Source organism: Poecilia mexicana, unplaced genomic scaffold (genome assembly GCF_051168715.1).
Source record: "Poecilia mexicana isolate PSO_F unplaced genomic scaffold, ASM5116871v1 scaffold_5, whole genome shotgun sequence".
NCBI lineage: Eukaryota > Metazoa > Chordata > Actinopteri > Cyprinodontiformes > Poeciliidae > Poecilia > Poecilia mexicana.
In genome coordinates, this window is record NW_028263374.1 from 19,214,209 (window position 1) to 19,230,274 (window position 16,066).

Here is a 16,066-nt window from a genome sequence, read left to right on the forward strand (position 1 = left end):
TATGAGGTGAAAAACTTACCATCAGATATTATTAATTAACTGTGTGACAGCAGGAAAAGCAAAATTTCCACTGGGGTCGTTTTTGTTAAAGCCACAAGCAAAAACAACAAGAACAAAAACTAAATGAGCTCCACTGTGGTTGTGACCTCTTTTTCTCTGAGCACTTCCTGCACTATGTTATGTGTGCTTTCTCAAAAATGGCAAAGAAAAGATGAAAGCATTGCCATATTTTATTTATTTCAAAGGTTTTACATTCATTTATTTCAAGCTGTCTTACACAGAAAATTGATAAACATGTCCAAAAGTTTCATAAATACAAAAATATGATGCTGACTTGAGTCCAGTATTTGAGGTTTCAGTGCAGAATATTTCATTATAAATATGTGAAATGATATAAATTATTATATATTATTTTTCACTGTCAACATGACTAATATATCTGAATAGGAGAGAGATTTAAGACATTAAAATTAATGGAAAATTCAATTAAAAATGTGCTTTCAATAGAAAAAAAAACAGTAAAAAGTACCGGTAGAAATTCACACTAGCAAAAACATATTTTCCGAGGTTAGCTCACTGTATTTTCAGACAAAAAATGTGAAATAAATAAAATATGATCTGTGGTTCAAGTACCTCCAATCTTAAAAAATAAACTTTAATTTCTCCACCATTAAAGAACGTACAAATGAAGCAATCTAGTCAAAACAGATGAATAATATTCAAAATTAGCTGCCTGAGTTGAGCTGCAATACCAAAAACACAGTTCCACTTCCAGTAAATAATCACAATAATAAAATATGAAATATACCATGAAATTGATTAGTTTTATAAAATTGATTGTCGCATGTTCCTCCATAACCCATCAAGAGTTTTACTACAAAAAGTTTTTACTCTCTGACAAATGTATTCAGTTTTACAAGTTAACAAACTGGAGTAAAAGCAGAAACAACTTCAGTTATAGATGGGGGAAAAAAGTCAAATACAAACTGACTCGTGAATAAAACTGTAAGAATGTCAACAGAGATCTTTGATCTCAATGAGTTTTATTCTGGTTAAATAAAAGTTTAAGAAGGTGATGTAGGAACCGACGCTGTAGTAGGGCAATCGTACAAAGACAAAAAAGAGGAGGAAATTTTCAGGTACCTGAAATTTACTAGAGTGATATTGGAAATGTTTGCCTATTGGAAATTTTCTAAGTTTCAAAAACAAAAAATTGTTCAAAATTTTTCTTTAGAACATTTCTGAGATCTCAGATTTTCTTTTTTTCTTTTTCTGAAACTCAGAAATTTTTGAATTTTATTGAAAAAATTTCTGAGATTATTCCCAACATATAATTTTTTTCTAACAAATTTTGATTCAGATAAAATAATTGAGAGCGTTAATTTGACGTCCTCAGGTTATAGTAGTCTTTGGGTGCCCACAGCAGCCGGTACACCTGTATGTCGCTCCTGTAGCCGATGCTGGTGTCCCAGCAGTACTCTGGAGAGAGAACCCTACTGGGCTTGTGAAGCCAAAAGTACCTGTTCAAATGACTCTCGTCGTGCCACAAGGCCTCCACTCCGTTCTCCTTATCCGCCATGATGCTGCGGTAGCAGGCCTCCGTCAGCGCCTTCACGCTCCTCCAGGAGCCTCCGAAGATGGCAGCGTGGTAGTAGAAATCCCCAGTTTTCATGAACGCCTTGGATTTCGGGTTGTGGTCGTAGGTGAACAGCATCCTTGGGAGGTGATAGTAGTGGGCGTGAAGCAGAGCCACCGAGTCTCCCAGAGCTTCGGGGCCAAATCTGCCGGTGAACACCTGATCGACGTCAAAGCAGAAGACGTGCGTGGCGTGGTGGCGGATATCCGACTCGATGACGTCTGATATCGCCTTCATCCTCATCATAGAGATGTCCTGCCACCGCGTGTGCCTCTCCACTTTGATTACTTTCAGGTGCCGATTGGGGGCAAGCTTGATGTTCGGCACCAACTCAGGCGAGTCCGTAAACACGTAGTATGTCACGGGCAAACTCGACATGAAGTGTTGCTCTGATGAGTTCAGGAAGGTCTCCAGGTAGGCGTCCAGGTACCTGCAGAAACAAGATGTCAGCATTTATCTTCCTGTGTGGGAAACCAGGATGTGATCTAACATTGGGACTGGATAATCAATCAATAATATTGCCTTAGACATGGGAATATTATGTTTCATATGGATCAATATCCATATGATGTCACACTCCTGGGAATTTTGCAGCTGATAGCCATCTTAGTAGGTATCCATTTGCTATGGAGTTGCTATGACAACAGTGTAAAAAATGCCACATTCTCTGTCTCTGTCAGCTATTTTATGAATAATTATGGATTTGCTCCATTTTGTCAGACAGACTGAGACTGAAAAGTCAGATAAGTTTCCCACTGGTGAACAATGACCATTTAAACCACTGTGTGCAAAAACGTGTCGGTAGAAATTCATTATTAATGTGTTTAGGAGCCTGATGATTAAATTGAGTATTTTTGCTTGTTTGCATGTTTGTAATCATTATTACACTGTATTTTTATTTCTGTCTGTTTTTCTTCAACTGTAAGGTTGTTTCACACCTGCACGTGTTTAGACCTGTTACTTAAACGACCTGTTTAAAAAGACAGACAAACCAGAAAGTTCAGGGAAAGTCAAGAAAGTTACAGGAATATCCACTGGTCCAAAACAAGAAAATGTGGGAACCAGACTGTGAAGTTAACCAGGATTTGACAAGGAAAAACTTAATGCGTCAGTAGAAGTACACATGCAATATTTTGACAATAAGGATAAAAGGGACGGAGGAGCAAAACCACCCCTCTACCTGTTGGTGCCACTAACAGGTAGAAGGGCGGATCACTGATTGTTCAGACTTGTTGAACTCTGATCCAGAACCGCACAGCATTGTGGGAGAAAAAGGTTTCAGCCACTCCACCTGTCATGGCAAGCCAAGCTAGTTTGGTAGCATCAGTCAGCTGAGGACAGTGTTTTTCAAACAACAAGGGGGCGTTATGGAGGCTTAAAAAGTCAGAGGGAAGATGAGGCAGAAAATGCTAAAAAAAAATCCCATAAATGTTTAAATCTTAATTTTTTCATCATAATTTTTTGTTGTTATTCAGTCAGTTTTTAAAACATAAGCTAAAATAATTGATTTAAATGTTATTTCATTTTCTTATGGAAAAGTTACTGACAAGAAAAGAAACCATCCAGCTGTGGAGAACACTGCTGCAGAAACCAGAAGAACTGTGGGAATAAAATTAAGTTTTATGTGATTAATATAAAATATTACATATTTACTCATAATCAAAAGAGGGGATTGTGATAAAAATTTGTAGCATCTGGTAATAAAGTCATATTATCTGACAATAAAATTTTCCACCATCTAAAATCGGCATTAGGCAGCATTGTATGAATGGATATGGTAATAATTGGTTGTATTAATTATTATTTTGTGATATTTTCGGTGAGTTTGCAAAGTACGTCCCCAGCCAGAGTTCAAGGCTCTTTGGGAAGCTCAGAAACCACTCCTCTTTAGTTGCCTAGCAACTCGCTCACTCTTTCGTTACCTAGCAACAACCTGTGGAGTAACTTGCGCAGCAATAGTTTAAGGTTTTCTCACAATGTCTCGTAACTGCTTAAAAATAAAAAAACAACGGCATGGAGTGAAAGGAGAAAATAAGTACAACAGCTGGAGAGGAAGCTACGGATCAAACGGGAAAGTTTATTCAACCAGTGTGGAAGTATTTCAAATATTTAGAACAAAAAAACTAAATCAATAATTGTCAATATTGACCGATATGAAACTGATATGACCGATATGTGTTTTGTTGTTCAGCCTGTTGAAAACCAACCTGCCAACTGCAAACACAGTCAAGGCAACAGAGGATCCTTTGTTTCTGTGTATCTGGTCGTAATGACTGGGAGTAAACATTCCCTCCCAGATGATGGGAGCCTTCCAGGAAGTGCATGTTTGCACATCATTTCGAGACCTGAAACAAAGGAGGACGTTGAAAATAATAAATAAGTAAATAGTGCCTGGAGAGTTTCCGCCTCTTTTAACAGGAATGCAGTTTACAAGAAAAATCAGCTCAAGTTTCACACATCCTGCAGGGACATTTAGAGCTCTTTGCAAGCTGCTTCTAGTCTTTTGCCATCGGGTGTTGGGTTGAATTTGATTGGACGCAATGTTTGGATGTTTCTCATTTTTAGACTACTTTCTGTACAGCGGAGCTGCTGTTTGAACGCCGTTAGATAACTTACCAAGCTCATGAAGTGTTAAAATGTTGTTTTCTGAAGGCCTGAGCAGCCAAACCAAATATCTACACTCTAAAAGGGCCAAATATCTTTCAAAAATCATAATGTTCTCAACATATGTATTTAATGTTACATGCATCGTTATTGATTTAGCTTCTTCAGTTGGTATTCTACACACAAATTGCCTACTAATTACATTTCTTAAAATAAGTTTCACAAGATCTGACCTTCAATGTCAATTTAATGCTTATGTTAATCGAATTTTGTTAATCTAAATACAAGTCTTGCTCTGCTCACAACATGAACACATTTAAAGCAACACACAGAAAGCAACCTAAAATTACAACTTGTGCAAGTCATTCAGGTAGCAGCAAATATTGACTGCAGATAAACTTGGTGGTGAGAAACTGCAGATTACGATTTCATGAGAAATGATTGTTTCTCATGAAGTCTGTTGTATGCAGAACTAGAGGTTTAGTCGTCTTACCACAGGTCGAGGCTTGAGTCTGCACTGTTACCCGAGGTCAGCATCTCTACACTTTCCAGACTGCACTTGTCCATTGGAATGAGTCCAATTAAGAATCTGAAATCAGAGAAAACTTGTTTTTTACTTTAAATTTTGAACTAATGCTGATGCATTATAGGCTCTAAAATCTTGTATGAGATTACATGCTGTTAGCTGAGGTGCTTATAGGCAGAAGAAGATGGGAGTTCTTAGTTTTCATTGAGTCTGAATCTGATCTCTTTGGCTTGATTGGTGAAAATCCAGTCTAGGATTTGAGTTTTACCTTTATGTATGTGATGCAAAACAAGAGCAAAATTGTGTTTCATGAAACCACGTTTACCTTCACATGAGTTATTTGTGACTCACAACATTTGAGTTATTACAGATCTGACAAATTAGTCAGGTCTCTTAACACCATTTTAATGCCAGGATCATTTAATAACTCACCGAACTGATGGGGGTGCAAAGAACATGATGGATGTTGCAATCGGAAATAAAAACAGGAATTTCCAAATTATCTTTGACCTCTGAAAGCTCCTGTGGGGAGAAAAGACGTTAAAACCCCAGACAGTGTCAAAAAACCCATAAACAAATGGGCAGTGGATATAAAAAGTTTACACGCCTCCATTGATGTGCCAGGCTTCTGTGATTTAAAAAAAAAAGACAATTAAAAATGACTTTTTTCACTTTTAAAATTCATCTGTTTGAGGGGAAAAACACAGAAAAATGCTGCAGAAACTCAGCTGGTTAAGTTAGGATGCCTTTTAAATCATCTTTTGGTTCAATTGCAGGATGCAGTCTTCTTAACTGGGAGTCTATCGTCTGAATTTAATTTTATTTGCAAAACATCTGCAAATATATCAGATTGAACTTGATTGATTTTGTAAACATCTCAGATTGTGTGATTGTTTAACTTTCTTTAACTGGGATCAGTACAGTAGACTTTGTAATATGTTTTATGGTAGATAATGACAGAGAGACATTTACCCACATTATTGGTTGTTTGTTGACTTCAGTGAAGAAAACAGGCTGTAGGCTGAAGGTGATGGCAACCGTGGATTATGGCACAAAAATGCTGGAAGAGAAATATTTTATGAGATCTGAACTTTATTCAATATTTCTAACAGAAAAAAAGGTTAACAAATACATTTATCCTGGATTTATAAAGATGATTAATTTAATATTAAAAATTATAAACAACAATACCAACACATTTTAAGTTTCCAGCTTGTAAGTGTCTGACATGGTTTAAAAGAGGGGAAAATCCCATTTCGACTCTGTTAGGATGTTGCAACACCAAGAAAAGAAGCTGTGGAAGAAACCGCAGCTGTTGTGGAAAAAAACAAAACGATCTGTACATGTAGATAGAGAGATCTTAGTGGTTTGGCTGGGTGAGCCTGTGCTGTGCATTGTTGTCTTGAAAAGGTTTTCATTGAAGAAGGATGACTCAGTTCACAGAAAGACAAAAGGCAGCGTTGAGTCAAGGTTCTGAGAAATATCTCAGTTGGTGAAGAGCACAATGGGTAACACAGACTGTATGTACTAAATGTTTTGTCTGCCTATTTTTGCTTCTGGCTCTTCTCTAAACAACCCGACATTGAAAGAGAAAATGCTGGTTGAAATGAATACTGAAGAAATTATACACTCTAGAACATTTGAAAGTGGTTTAACTTGAAAAGGAAAGTCCACCTGCTGCCTGGAAAATGTAACTTAACTCAACAAGAAAACTGTTTTGGTTTTAACTCAGAAATTAAAGTTCATGAAGTTGATTTAACAACTAGAGACAAGTTGTGTAAACATTGTTTTTAAGCTCATTAATCTTGAGTTGTGAGTTTTAACTTAGTGCTGCAATTTAAACCAAACAATTATTTCACAATATGCAACAGAAAAAAACGTTCTCACCTAGTTAAAGACACATTTCTCTATTATTTTCACTCACCTTACCAAGCTAAAATAAATACTTACTTTGCTGTAGAATAATTTAAATTCTTGTTTCAAATTGCACAAACAAAATTTCTGATCTGATGATGAATTTTATTAAACATCACAATAAATTCTGCTAAGAACATTTATTGTGAAGGGGATATTATCCTCAAGCGTTAACATAAACATTTGCATTAATAACACAAGAGTCAGATCAATGTGCATTTCCATCTCAGGATACAAAAACAAGCCGCTAAGCATTCTGGGAAATAGTTCCCACTCCTGTCTTTTTTTTTCTTTTAATTTTTTTAGGTGCTACCGTGTTTCCCCGAAAGTAAGACAGTGTCTTACTTTCTTTTTATCCCCAAGAGCAGGGCCGTGCAGAGACCACTAAAGGGGCAGGTGCTCAAAAAAGAAAAAAGGGCACATCTAACCGCATTCTAGGACAGAATATTGACAAAGCCACACAGCTTTCAGAGTTTAATAAACAATGATAAATTACAAAATTGTGAAATATACAATCAAAGCTAAGGTAAATCTCTATACAGAGCATACAACTATGCATATGTAAGATATTTTATTAGTAATTTCTTTCTGCAGGTCTATTTTGTTATAGGAAAGTATTGCAATATTCAAACCCACAATTCAGCAAGATATGCAAATCAGAGCTGGTGGTTTAGCGCCGATTTACATATTTTGTCTTTACAGAATTACACTATTAAAAATATAAACAAGGGCACAATGCAACCTTTTAGTGACTGTAATCTATATAAAAGAGAGCTTCCTGTTTGTTGCAGTGGAGATGAAGATGGTCCATTCAGGAAAGCAGAGCTGCATCAAACTTTAAGGTGGAACTGCAGAAAAAAAAGAAAAAAACAAAAGCAAAAATTGAATTGTTAATGCATGTCACTATGGGAAAAGCCTACTGAGTTTTGCTTAAAACTTTTTTAAACATTTAAATCACACATTTGTTTCATGAAGTGAATTTTTTTTCAAAACAAACTTATTTGTGCATGTCAGAAATCTTTTCTTGATATTCAAAGTTTTTGTTTGACTCAAAGTTTTGCTTGTGATTCTCACATGACGTCATGGGCAGGACCCAAAATCACAACAAAAGATTTCTGATGTGTGCAAATAAAAGTTTATGTTTGGCAAATAACTTTTTAAGTTCACAAGACAAAAATTAGTTATTTAATTTTAAAAAAGTTTTTTTAAACAAAAGAATTTGTTTTTTAAAAAAGAAATCATTACAATTCCAAAAATTTTGATTACAATTTTATTTTACTTAACTGAGGTTAGTTTATTTTTTCCCATTGAATAATTGGGGAAAAATTTTAACTACATACTCTGCGAACCAGACCCTAAACTTAAAGTCTGGGTTGAGTTTTTTCCCCTTCATTAATGACATACATTTTATCTATCATGGTAATTCAGGGTGTGTTATTTTTAATTCTAAATGAATATATGAATATCCTTGTTGGACTATTATTTAAGTCCTATGTTTATCTAACGCCAGAATAAATGCGATGTACATTATGCAGCAAAGGAAATTAGAAGATCGGACATATATATATGGAGATGATACGTTTTGGACGGGCGATGTGCCTCGTACACAGGGAAGAAGCTTTTCAGTTATATAGCTTTGCTAGCAAAGTCGTAGCTAGCAGCTAGCTAATAGCACAACAACAACAGTCTGTATGATAAAAATACTCAATCGATAGATAAGAACAGTTTTTCCTCACCTGGCTGTCTCCTCCCCTCAGTAGTTCTTCAGAGTAAACCAGACGTAGAGGCCTGTCAGTGTCTGTTGTGTTTCATTACCTCTCTGCTTAAACCGCGACTCCGTGCTGAAGCAGAAACGATACTTCAACGTTTTCCGTCATCTGACAAGTAGCAAGTCTACTCCACTTTATTCACCAAAAACGTTTTTTTTAATATATATAATTCACCAAAAACTGATCTGTAATCTGGAACGTTCGCTATGCTGAGCTCCAGTTAGCCGCCTTATGTCACTGTGCGAGAGGCAACTGCGTCATGCGTCACGGGCAAACGGTCAAAGGTAACAAGGTGACCGGAAGGCTTATTATGTTGTACAAAAAAAATAAAAAAAAATAAAATAATTTTAGTACATGTTATTATGTATCAGAAGAGGGCTTTGAAAATAATAATGCAAAAAAAAAAAAAAAAAAAAAATTTGACCAAAAGGGCACTTTGGGGCAAGGAGCAAAAAGGGCAGGTGCTCAAGCACCCCCAGCCCCCCTCCCCCCTCTGCACGTGCCTGCCCAAGAGCCCCACTATGTCTTACTTTCGGGGTATGTCTTATATTGGAAAAAAATTGTCGAATTTTTTGTTTTAACCATATGTAGCCGGGGCATATTGTTTCACACTGAATGTGTGCTGCTGCGCCCTCTTCCTCTTGCCCATATATGGAAGATGCTGTGACAGAGCGCAGCTGGCTTGTTAGGGAGACAGGTGATCAGCATTTGCATTTAAAAGCAGGTAGATCGCTGAGATGATCAGATGCAGGCTGAGAACTTGTGCACAGGTATGTTTAACATCAATCATGGAGTGAGTTTAGAATTTGTCTGATTCTGCCACTGATTGTTGTAGGAAACGCACTTTAGAGAGTGACGTCAAGAGCAACATTTACTGGTTTCACTGTAGAGAAGGTAAGGGCCGTTTCTTATGATTTATCTGGCTGGTTAATGTTCTTGTCTAACTTGATTTCTTTTGTGTGTAGGTTGGCCTGCTACTGTTTCAGTTTTTGATTTGTTTTGATTTCAATTTACTTATTTTTAGAGGTTGTTGATTAAAAATAACTTTTCTTTTTTTTGGGGGTTTGTTTAGGGAAAGGGACTTTCTATTTTAGCCCGCTGACTTGTTTTAAACTGGGACCTATGCTGTCCCTGGGTCCTAGGCTGTTTTATTTAGATTGAGGAGACTAGTGGAAGGGGAGTTTCTTTGTTTCTTTTCCTTTGTATTCACTAGGGATTTTTGTGTGAGTGTGCTTTTGTTGGAACACTTAGGTGTATTTGGTTATACTTTTGTTTTCTTATTATTCCTCCCCCAAACAGTCAAATTTTTATCTAGTTTTTAATTATTCAGCTTTAAGGATCCCAGGGCCAGCATAGACTTCCACCTTTAGTGTGGTCATTTGGTATAATAAAATAAGTTGACTATTATTGCACATGAAACATTTGTGAATTCAATAAACTGTTTGTAATCTGCAGCAGTGCCTCTGTCCATTTTTACAAACTTACCTGAGTGATCTGGTAAAAAGAAGATCTAAAGCTGTACCCAAGGTCACACATAAAATTAACATTTATTAACAACCTGAACAGTATTGTATTCACCACAAAACAGTTTTATAAAAGGAAGTGCCAAGAATGTCTTGTTACAACATTACCGTATTTTAAGCAGGAGGCGGCAGTGACAAGTGCAGGGGACGGCGCGGTGACGTATGGAGAGGGGGACGGCGCGGTGACGTATGGAGAGGGGGACGGCGCAGGCGTGGGCAGGAGGCGGCGCTCATTTGGATCAGACGGAGACGGCAGACGCGGTGACGTATGGAGGGGGGGCGGCGCGGAAGTGGGCAGGAGGCGGCGCGCAGCTAGATGAGCGGTGTTTCCCCGAAAAGTAAGACATATGTCTTACTTTCGGTGTACTGCTTATATTAGCCGACCCCCTTGAAACCCCCGATACGTCTTACAATCGGGGGTGTCTTACTATCGAGGAAACACGGTAGCATAAAACCCTAGTTTATTCAACTCTTGGAGGTTTGAAAAAATTAATAAGAAGTTAATACAACTTACTACTTTTAGGTTTATCTTTCACAAACTCACATTCAGGTTCAAAATCTAAAACTAGCTAAATTTATGTCTTAAAGAGTAAAAGACAGTAGACACAACTACGTAAATGCGGCTCAAATGTTTGACAGTGGATGTGCAAATGACCTGATGCAAATAGGTTTTTTTTCCTAGGTCCTCATTAGATCATAAAAACAACATAATTATTCAAATCCATGCATCACATTTATGTACTTTTTGCAGGGCTGCAAAGACTGAAATGGTAAGAAACCCTCCTGCGTTATAACGTCTCTAGATAAAAGGAACAATTTGCAATGATTGTCAAAAATACCTGAGATTGGACAGAACACCCCAAACCCCTAAATTAGAAGAATTAACAGTAAGATCATGTCTCAGTGCGGTCAGAAAGTTTTCTTCTGTACAGATTAATGTCAAACACAATCACTTTAACATTAATGGAGAAGGTTCCTTTCTTATTGGAAATACATTTATTATAACAATAGAGATTTGATATTAGGATGATGCAACCCCAGGCTGTATGGGTTATATAATTTACAAGTCAAAATTGTAGACAATTGAAGGGCTGAATGCTAAAAATATCAATAATGAATTCATACTGAACAATGATATCAATAATGGGATCGCAAATGCATAAGATATAGTGATCGGTAAGACGGGAAGCAGAGAGTGACTCAGATGAGTGGTGAGAAAAAGGGAAGTTGTTCAGGACAAAGTACAGGAGACTCTTTCACAACAGTTTCAACTCCAAAAAAGGAGAATTTTCCAGTAAAGAGGGATGAGTTGAATGCAAGAAGTCACGCAGGGATTCTTCCAAACCGCATAAAGCAGAAGCACTCGATAGTATTCGTGGGGATTTGTGCCTCTGGGACAGTTTTCATGTTCACATCGGGAGACAGAATCATGGAGACCATCAGAGAAGAACTGAACCTCAACCAACCGGAAGAACTGGCTTCAGAACATGGATTTACTCTCGGGACCACTGCTTCACGCTGTTTTTTTTTTATTGTTGGATCCAAGAACTTTCACAAGTTGAAGGACTTTTCAGTTAGATTCTTGGGGCTACATCTGGATCAACCCAGGAAAGGGCTTTCCATGTGGTTTGAGCCTCTCTCTATCCTTACAAATGTATTATATTCAAAATCTCCAAAGTTTTAGAGTGGCAGAGTGAGTACGTGATGGGTTTGGTCACTTCCTCTGGTTCTGCAGCTCTTTCCTGTGGGATTTGGATTTCTTTGACAGCAGAAACTACAGCGGCTGTCGTTTGGTGATTATCTTTTTCCTGTTTTCTCTGGATTTCTTACTGTGTTTTCTGCAAATTAAAGCAATAAAAATCTTACTGGAAATTGTGGAAATTTGACCATCGAGATTGTTACCTGTAAGAGTTCATCGTGATGGTAAATGCTGGTTGCTGTGCTCAACAAAATTGTCAGAGGGTTTTATTGGTTTTCATGAAAGTACAAGCTCCGCTTTAACAGATTTTATAGCAAACCATCATAACTTTGTGTATAACTAAAAATCTTGATAACAGAGTCTACATTTTTACTGAAATTTGCAGCAATGCTGCAGAGCCTCAATGAACATCAGTTTTCCAAGTTTTGTTGCTCCCATCTGGATTTAGTTCTGATTTCATCCCGCTGCATGATGCTGACACCACCGTAAGCTATAACTTACTCATTCTTCCACAAAGCATGTGGCAAACAAAAAAAAATAGCTTTCAGTTTTTCTAGTGAGGTAAACAGTCCAAATTTAAGACATAGACTAATTCGATACTAATCCTGAAACCTCCCTTCAGGCCTGTTATGTCAGAAAAAAAGTTGAAAATATTAGATTGTATTCATTTTGTGATATGTATTTTTATGAGCAGGGTTGAATCACAAATAAGATAAAAAATTAAATACGGTTAATTTTTCGTTTTAAAACAGTGCAGTTTGAGCGAAAAGTCAAGCTCATGTCTGACCTGAAAGAGTGTCAGACTTCCACAAAACCACAAACGACTTATTGCACCATTTTTAGTCATCCTGAAACAAGTTTTGAATTTGATGATGGAGGGTGGAACAGTAAAACAGATTTGATGTCGGTGGAACATTCTGGGACTCAGAGGCACCAAGCTGCCTTAAGAATTCAGGTTCAAATGAAAATCATGAGAAATAATGACAAAAGCTGCAAAGACATGAGGAATTAATGCATGTGTCGCCTGCTGCATTTGTCCTGCTTCAAAAAGGATTTACTCTGAACAGAAGTCAAAAGTAACACGCAACTTAATGCGAGGATGTTCTGCAGACTGACTATATTTGGTCTGACTGTTTGTCACTGTGGCTTTTGAAAGTTTCTCACGCCACACATTGGCATAGCAGACAGTCCATTTACAAAAGCAGCTTTAAATGTTATAAAGTGCAAAACTTAGTTGACAAAAACGACATCCAGAAGGCTGGACAAACCAAGATTTCCAAAATAAAAACAGCATATTTATATTTCGTATGCAGAATTAAAATAACTTGCCATACTTTTCTGCAAAACCCTCTAGCATGAGAAGTTGCTTAATCATTTTTTTCTTTTTTTTTTGTTGCTGCTAACTTTGGTGCACACCACAGGATTTTGCAATAGCTTCTCAACCAGAGACAAAACATCAGTCATTTTCAAAATATTTTTTTTTCAAAATAAAAGCAGTGAATTTTGCGTGCAGAATTAAAATTACTTGCCACATTTTTTTCTGAAAAATCACTCAAATTCTCTTTAAATATGTCATTGTCGGTTTTTCTATTTTGTTTCTTTTGCAGTATTTTTTTAAAATCTTAATCTAAACCAGTCTATCGCAAGTGTGACTGTATCTTTCTTTGCTCCGCAAGAAGTAGGACTAACGAACTTAAAATGGTCTGTGGTGTAACCTGGATTATATCAAAACAGGTTATGTTCGGACTTAAATCAAATTGGGAATCTGACAGTAAGACCTCAAAACGATTGCTCAAAACTGCTCTATTTTTCAAAGAATAATATGAGTCAAAATGCCGATTTTGAATATGCAAAAGTTTAGTCAGTGTGCAACAACTGTCAGATTCCCGTGAAATATATTTTAAACTATATACCACATATTTTTGTTTCGAAAAGACCCCAATGAACAACATCGAAGTTTGACGAAATTGTAAATTAAGAAAAATCAGACGGATGTGAATACTTTTACAATGTAGATACTCCGCGCTTTGTTTTTATACGTTTTGACGTGAGACTGAAACTTTTTCTAACACCCCACAAATAGGGAAAAAACAAAAACAAATATGCCCCGCCAAGTTTGTTTTCTATAGATTGATTTTTCTGATTAATAACTTAATTTTGCGCTAAATGATGGACAGACAAATTAGGTTCATGAAAAACAATACTTCAAGAATGAGTCCTACACAACATTTTAAAATGAAATAATAGGAAAAAAATTAGCCTACCTGGAGGTTTCTTTTGTTAATCCAAAACGCCTCACATGCTAAACGCCGCGGCGCATATAACTCCATGTGTCTAGAAGCAGGTTGTCTGTACAATATTCACATTTACATGTCACTCCCTTTTCAAGAAGGCCATTACTTCGAAAAAGGGATTGGCCTCAGACACCAGCACGTACTGATCTGAGAACAGTATGATTTTAGAGATAATCACTTCAGTGATTAATTAGCTTCTTTGGCTAAAACTGGTATATTTACGCAATTCATGTTGATTAATATTGCCCTCTTTATTTTTCAAAAGTACTACTCCACCTCCTCCTCCTCCTCCTACTACTAATAATAATAATTAAATGAATGCATTATTATTATACCATATAAAAATGTTATATATTATATATAATAATTATATATTATATTAATTAATTATCAAATTGTATAATAATAATAATAATAATACATGTAAATTTACTACAAAGGTGCAACATTTTCTGTAGGTTTGTCTACGCACTGATGGTCTATTCCAGTCAAAGGTTTTACTATAACGGACTCTGTTTTCGCCTTAAGTCAGAGAGAGAGAAAAAAAACCCGACAAGCCTGAAGTATCCTGAAAAAATCAGATAATGACCAACAACCTGCATGCTGACAGAAAATTACTTGACATTGCTTTGGGGTGTGTGTGTGTGTGTGTGTGTGTGTGTGCGTGTGTGTGTGTGTGTGTGTTGGGGAGGAGAACAGAAACAATGGATTTTCGTGGTTTTTTATAGTTACTCCGAAGCGTAAAGAAAACGTGTTTACATTTTAACACGGACAGCAGATTTCTGTTTTCAGGCTCGTCTTTTGTCAATGAACAACCTGCAAGCTTAACTTCTTTATCAAGAAGTTAAGTCTTTATCAAGAAGTTAAGCTTGACAAAGAGGTTAATCGTTTCTTTCCCGTCACTGTGGTGTTTCATATCTGTGTCAGAAAAAGCAACATTTCTCTACTCATACTTCATCATGACTTTTTTTTTTATATCCTTTTACAGGAAAGTTTTTTTTTTAAATTATTGACATCGGCACTTTAAAACTGCTGGATTACCCAAAACTATATATAACTGCGGAATGTCAGAATAATAAGGAAAAAATGGATGTTTTGATAACACTTTATTTGAAAGAGCGTGCATAAGACTGACACGACAAAACATGAACAAGAATGTTCCTGACTGTTCGGTAATGGCACTTTCAATTCAAAGTCGTACTAAAAGTTGCATTGAAAGTCCATTAAAAGTGTCAATTTTGCGTTAGAAGTGTCATTATTTTCTGAGTGACTCCTTAATGTTTATACCAGTGTCAGGTCAGTCTTAGGCAGACCCCTTCAAATAAAATGTTACCGATGTTTTTCCTTAAATCCATAACGTTGCCATTTCGGGATGGTTAATTTGAGTGACTTTTAGCTAGTTCACACTGCAGCCCGAATGACCCAATTCCGATGTTTTGTCAAATCGAATATTTTGGGCGTGGTCATTCACACTTCCAATCGTCAGCCTAATAATTTAGGCAATTATGCTATTAGGCTGACTTTTATGTGATCTCCAGTGTAAACTGCAAATGACAAGAAAGTGTCCCGCATGCGCAATAACGTCACACATAGAGAGCGTGCTCAGTGTTTGCGGAAGTAAACGTGGATGCTAACCTCGAGCATAGCTTGCGATTTTTAAGTTGTTGTCCGACCGCAGTCAGCATATTAACAACTTAATCATTACTGTCCGCCATGATTTTTGTTTTTCTTTCCTCTTGTGATTTTCAGGACGCAGAATAGTGACGTTTGTCGAGTATCAGTGACGTTCAGGACCTGGCCGTAGGATACGCATCGGATATTCTAGTGGCCTGGGTCGCATTCGAAAAAAGAGGCACACTGTCATTACATTTAAGGCAACACCGCAAGCACTTTGCTTTCTTTTGCGGCATAATATAAAAAAAAATAATTGTCGTGATCCGTAGTTTTCTGTGTTTATTTTTTGAGTTTTTTCTGTGTTTATTGTTATCCTGTTCCCTGTGAGTCTTCCCCGTTAATTGATCCCAGCTGTGTCTCGCTTCTTTGATTACCCTCCCAGTGTATTTAGTCCCACCTGTTGTCTTTGTCTCTTGTCGGATCGTTG

At 36.8% G+C, this 16,066-nt stretch overlaps 1 protein-coding gene and 1 long non-coding RNA gene across 5 annotated transcripts; one reads left to right on the forward strand and one right to left on the reverse strand.

The window, feature by feature from the left end:
- Positions 1-212: 212 nt before the first annotated feature.
- On the reverse strand, positions 213-14,053 carry LOC106924734 (alpha-1,3-galactosyltransferase 2). 4 transcript variants are annotated; one of them, XM_014998589.2, is made up of 6 exons: positions 13,936-14,053; positions 5,743-5,826; positions 5,199-5,288; positions 4,734-4,829; positions 3,844-3,981; positions 213-2,066 (listed from the first exon to the last, which is right to left on the reverse strand). In XM_014998589.2, coding segments are annotated over exons 2-6 (1,014 nt in total). In that variant the 5' UTR covers positions 5,745-5,826; positions 13,936-14,053; the 3' UTR covers positions 213-1,378. The 4 variants fall into 4 exon arrangements, with proteins under 4 accessions (XP_014854075.2, XP_014854097.2, XP_014854089.2 ...); XM_014998611.2 differs by having other exon boundaries at positions 5,739-5,826; XM_014998603.2 differs by adding an exon at positions 4,916-5,034 and having other exon boundaries at positions 5,199-5,826.
- Positions 9,042-11,853, forward strand: LOC148159692 (uncharacterized). The gene is made up of 2 exons (XR_015762871.1): positions 9,042-9,219; positions 9,285-11,853. It is a non-coding gene; the product is annotated as an uncharacterized LOC148159692 (long non-coding RNA).
- Positions 14,054-16,066: the final 2,013 nt, after the last annotated feature.

Excerpts from the sequence above, each read along its gene's own strand:
- LOC106924734 (XM_014998589.2), bottom strand. Across the intron at positions 3,982-4,733 it reads GACTCAAGCCTCGACCTGTG|GTCTCGAAATGATGTGCAAA; the intron begins GTAAGACGACTA and ends CCTTTGTTTCAG. Across the intron at positions 2,067-3,843 it reads ACTGTGTTTGCAGTTGGCAG|GTACCTGGACGCCTACCTGG; the intron begins GTTGGTTTTCAA and ends TTGTTTCTGCAG.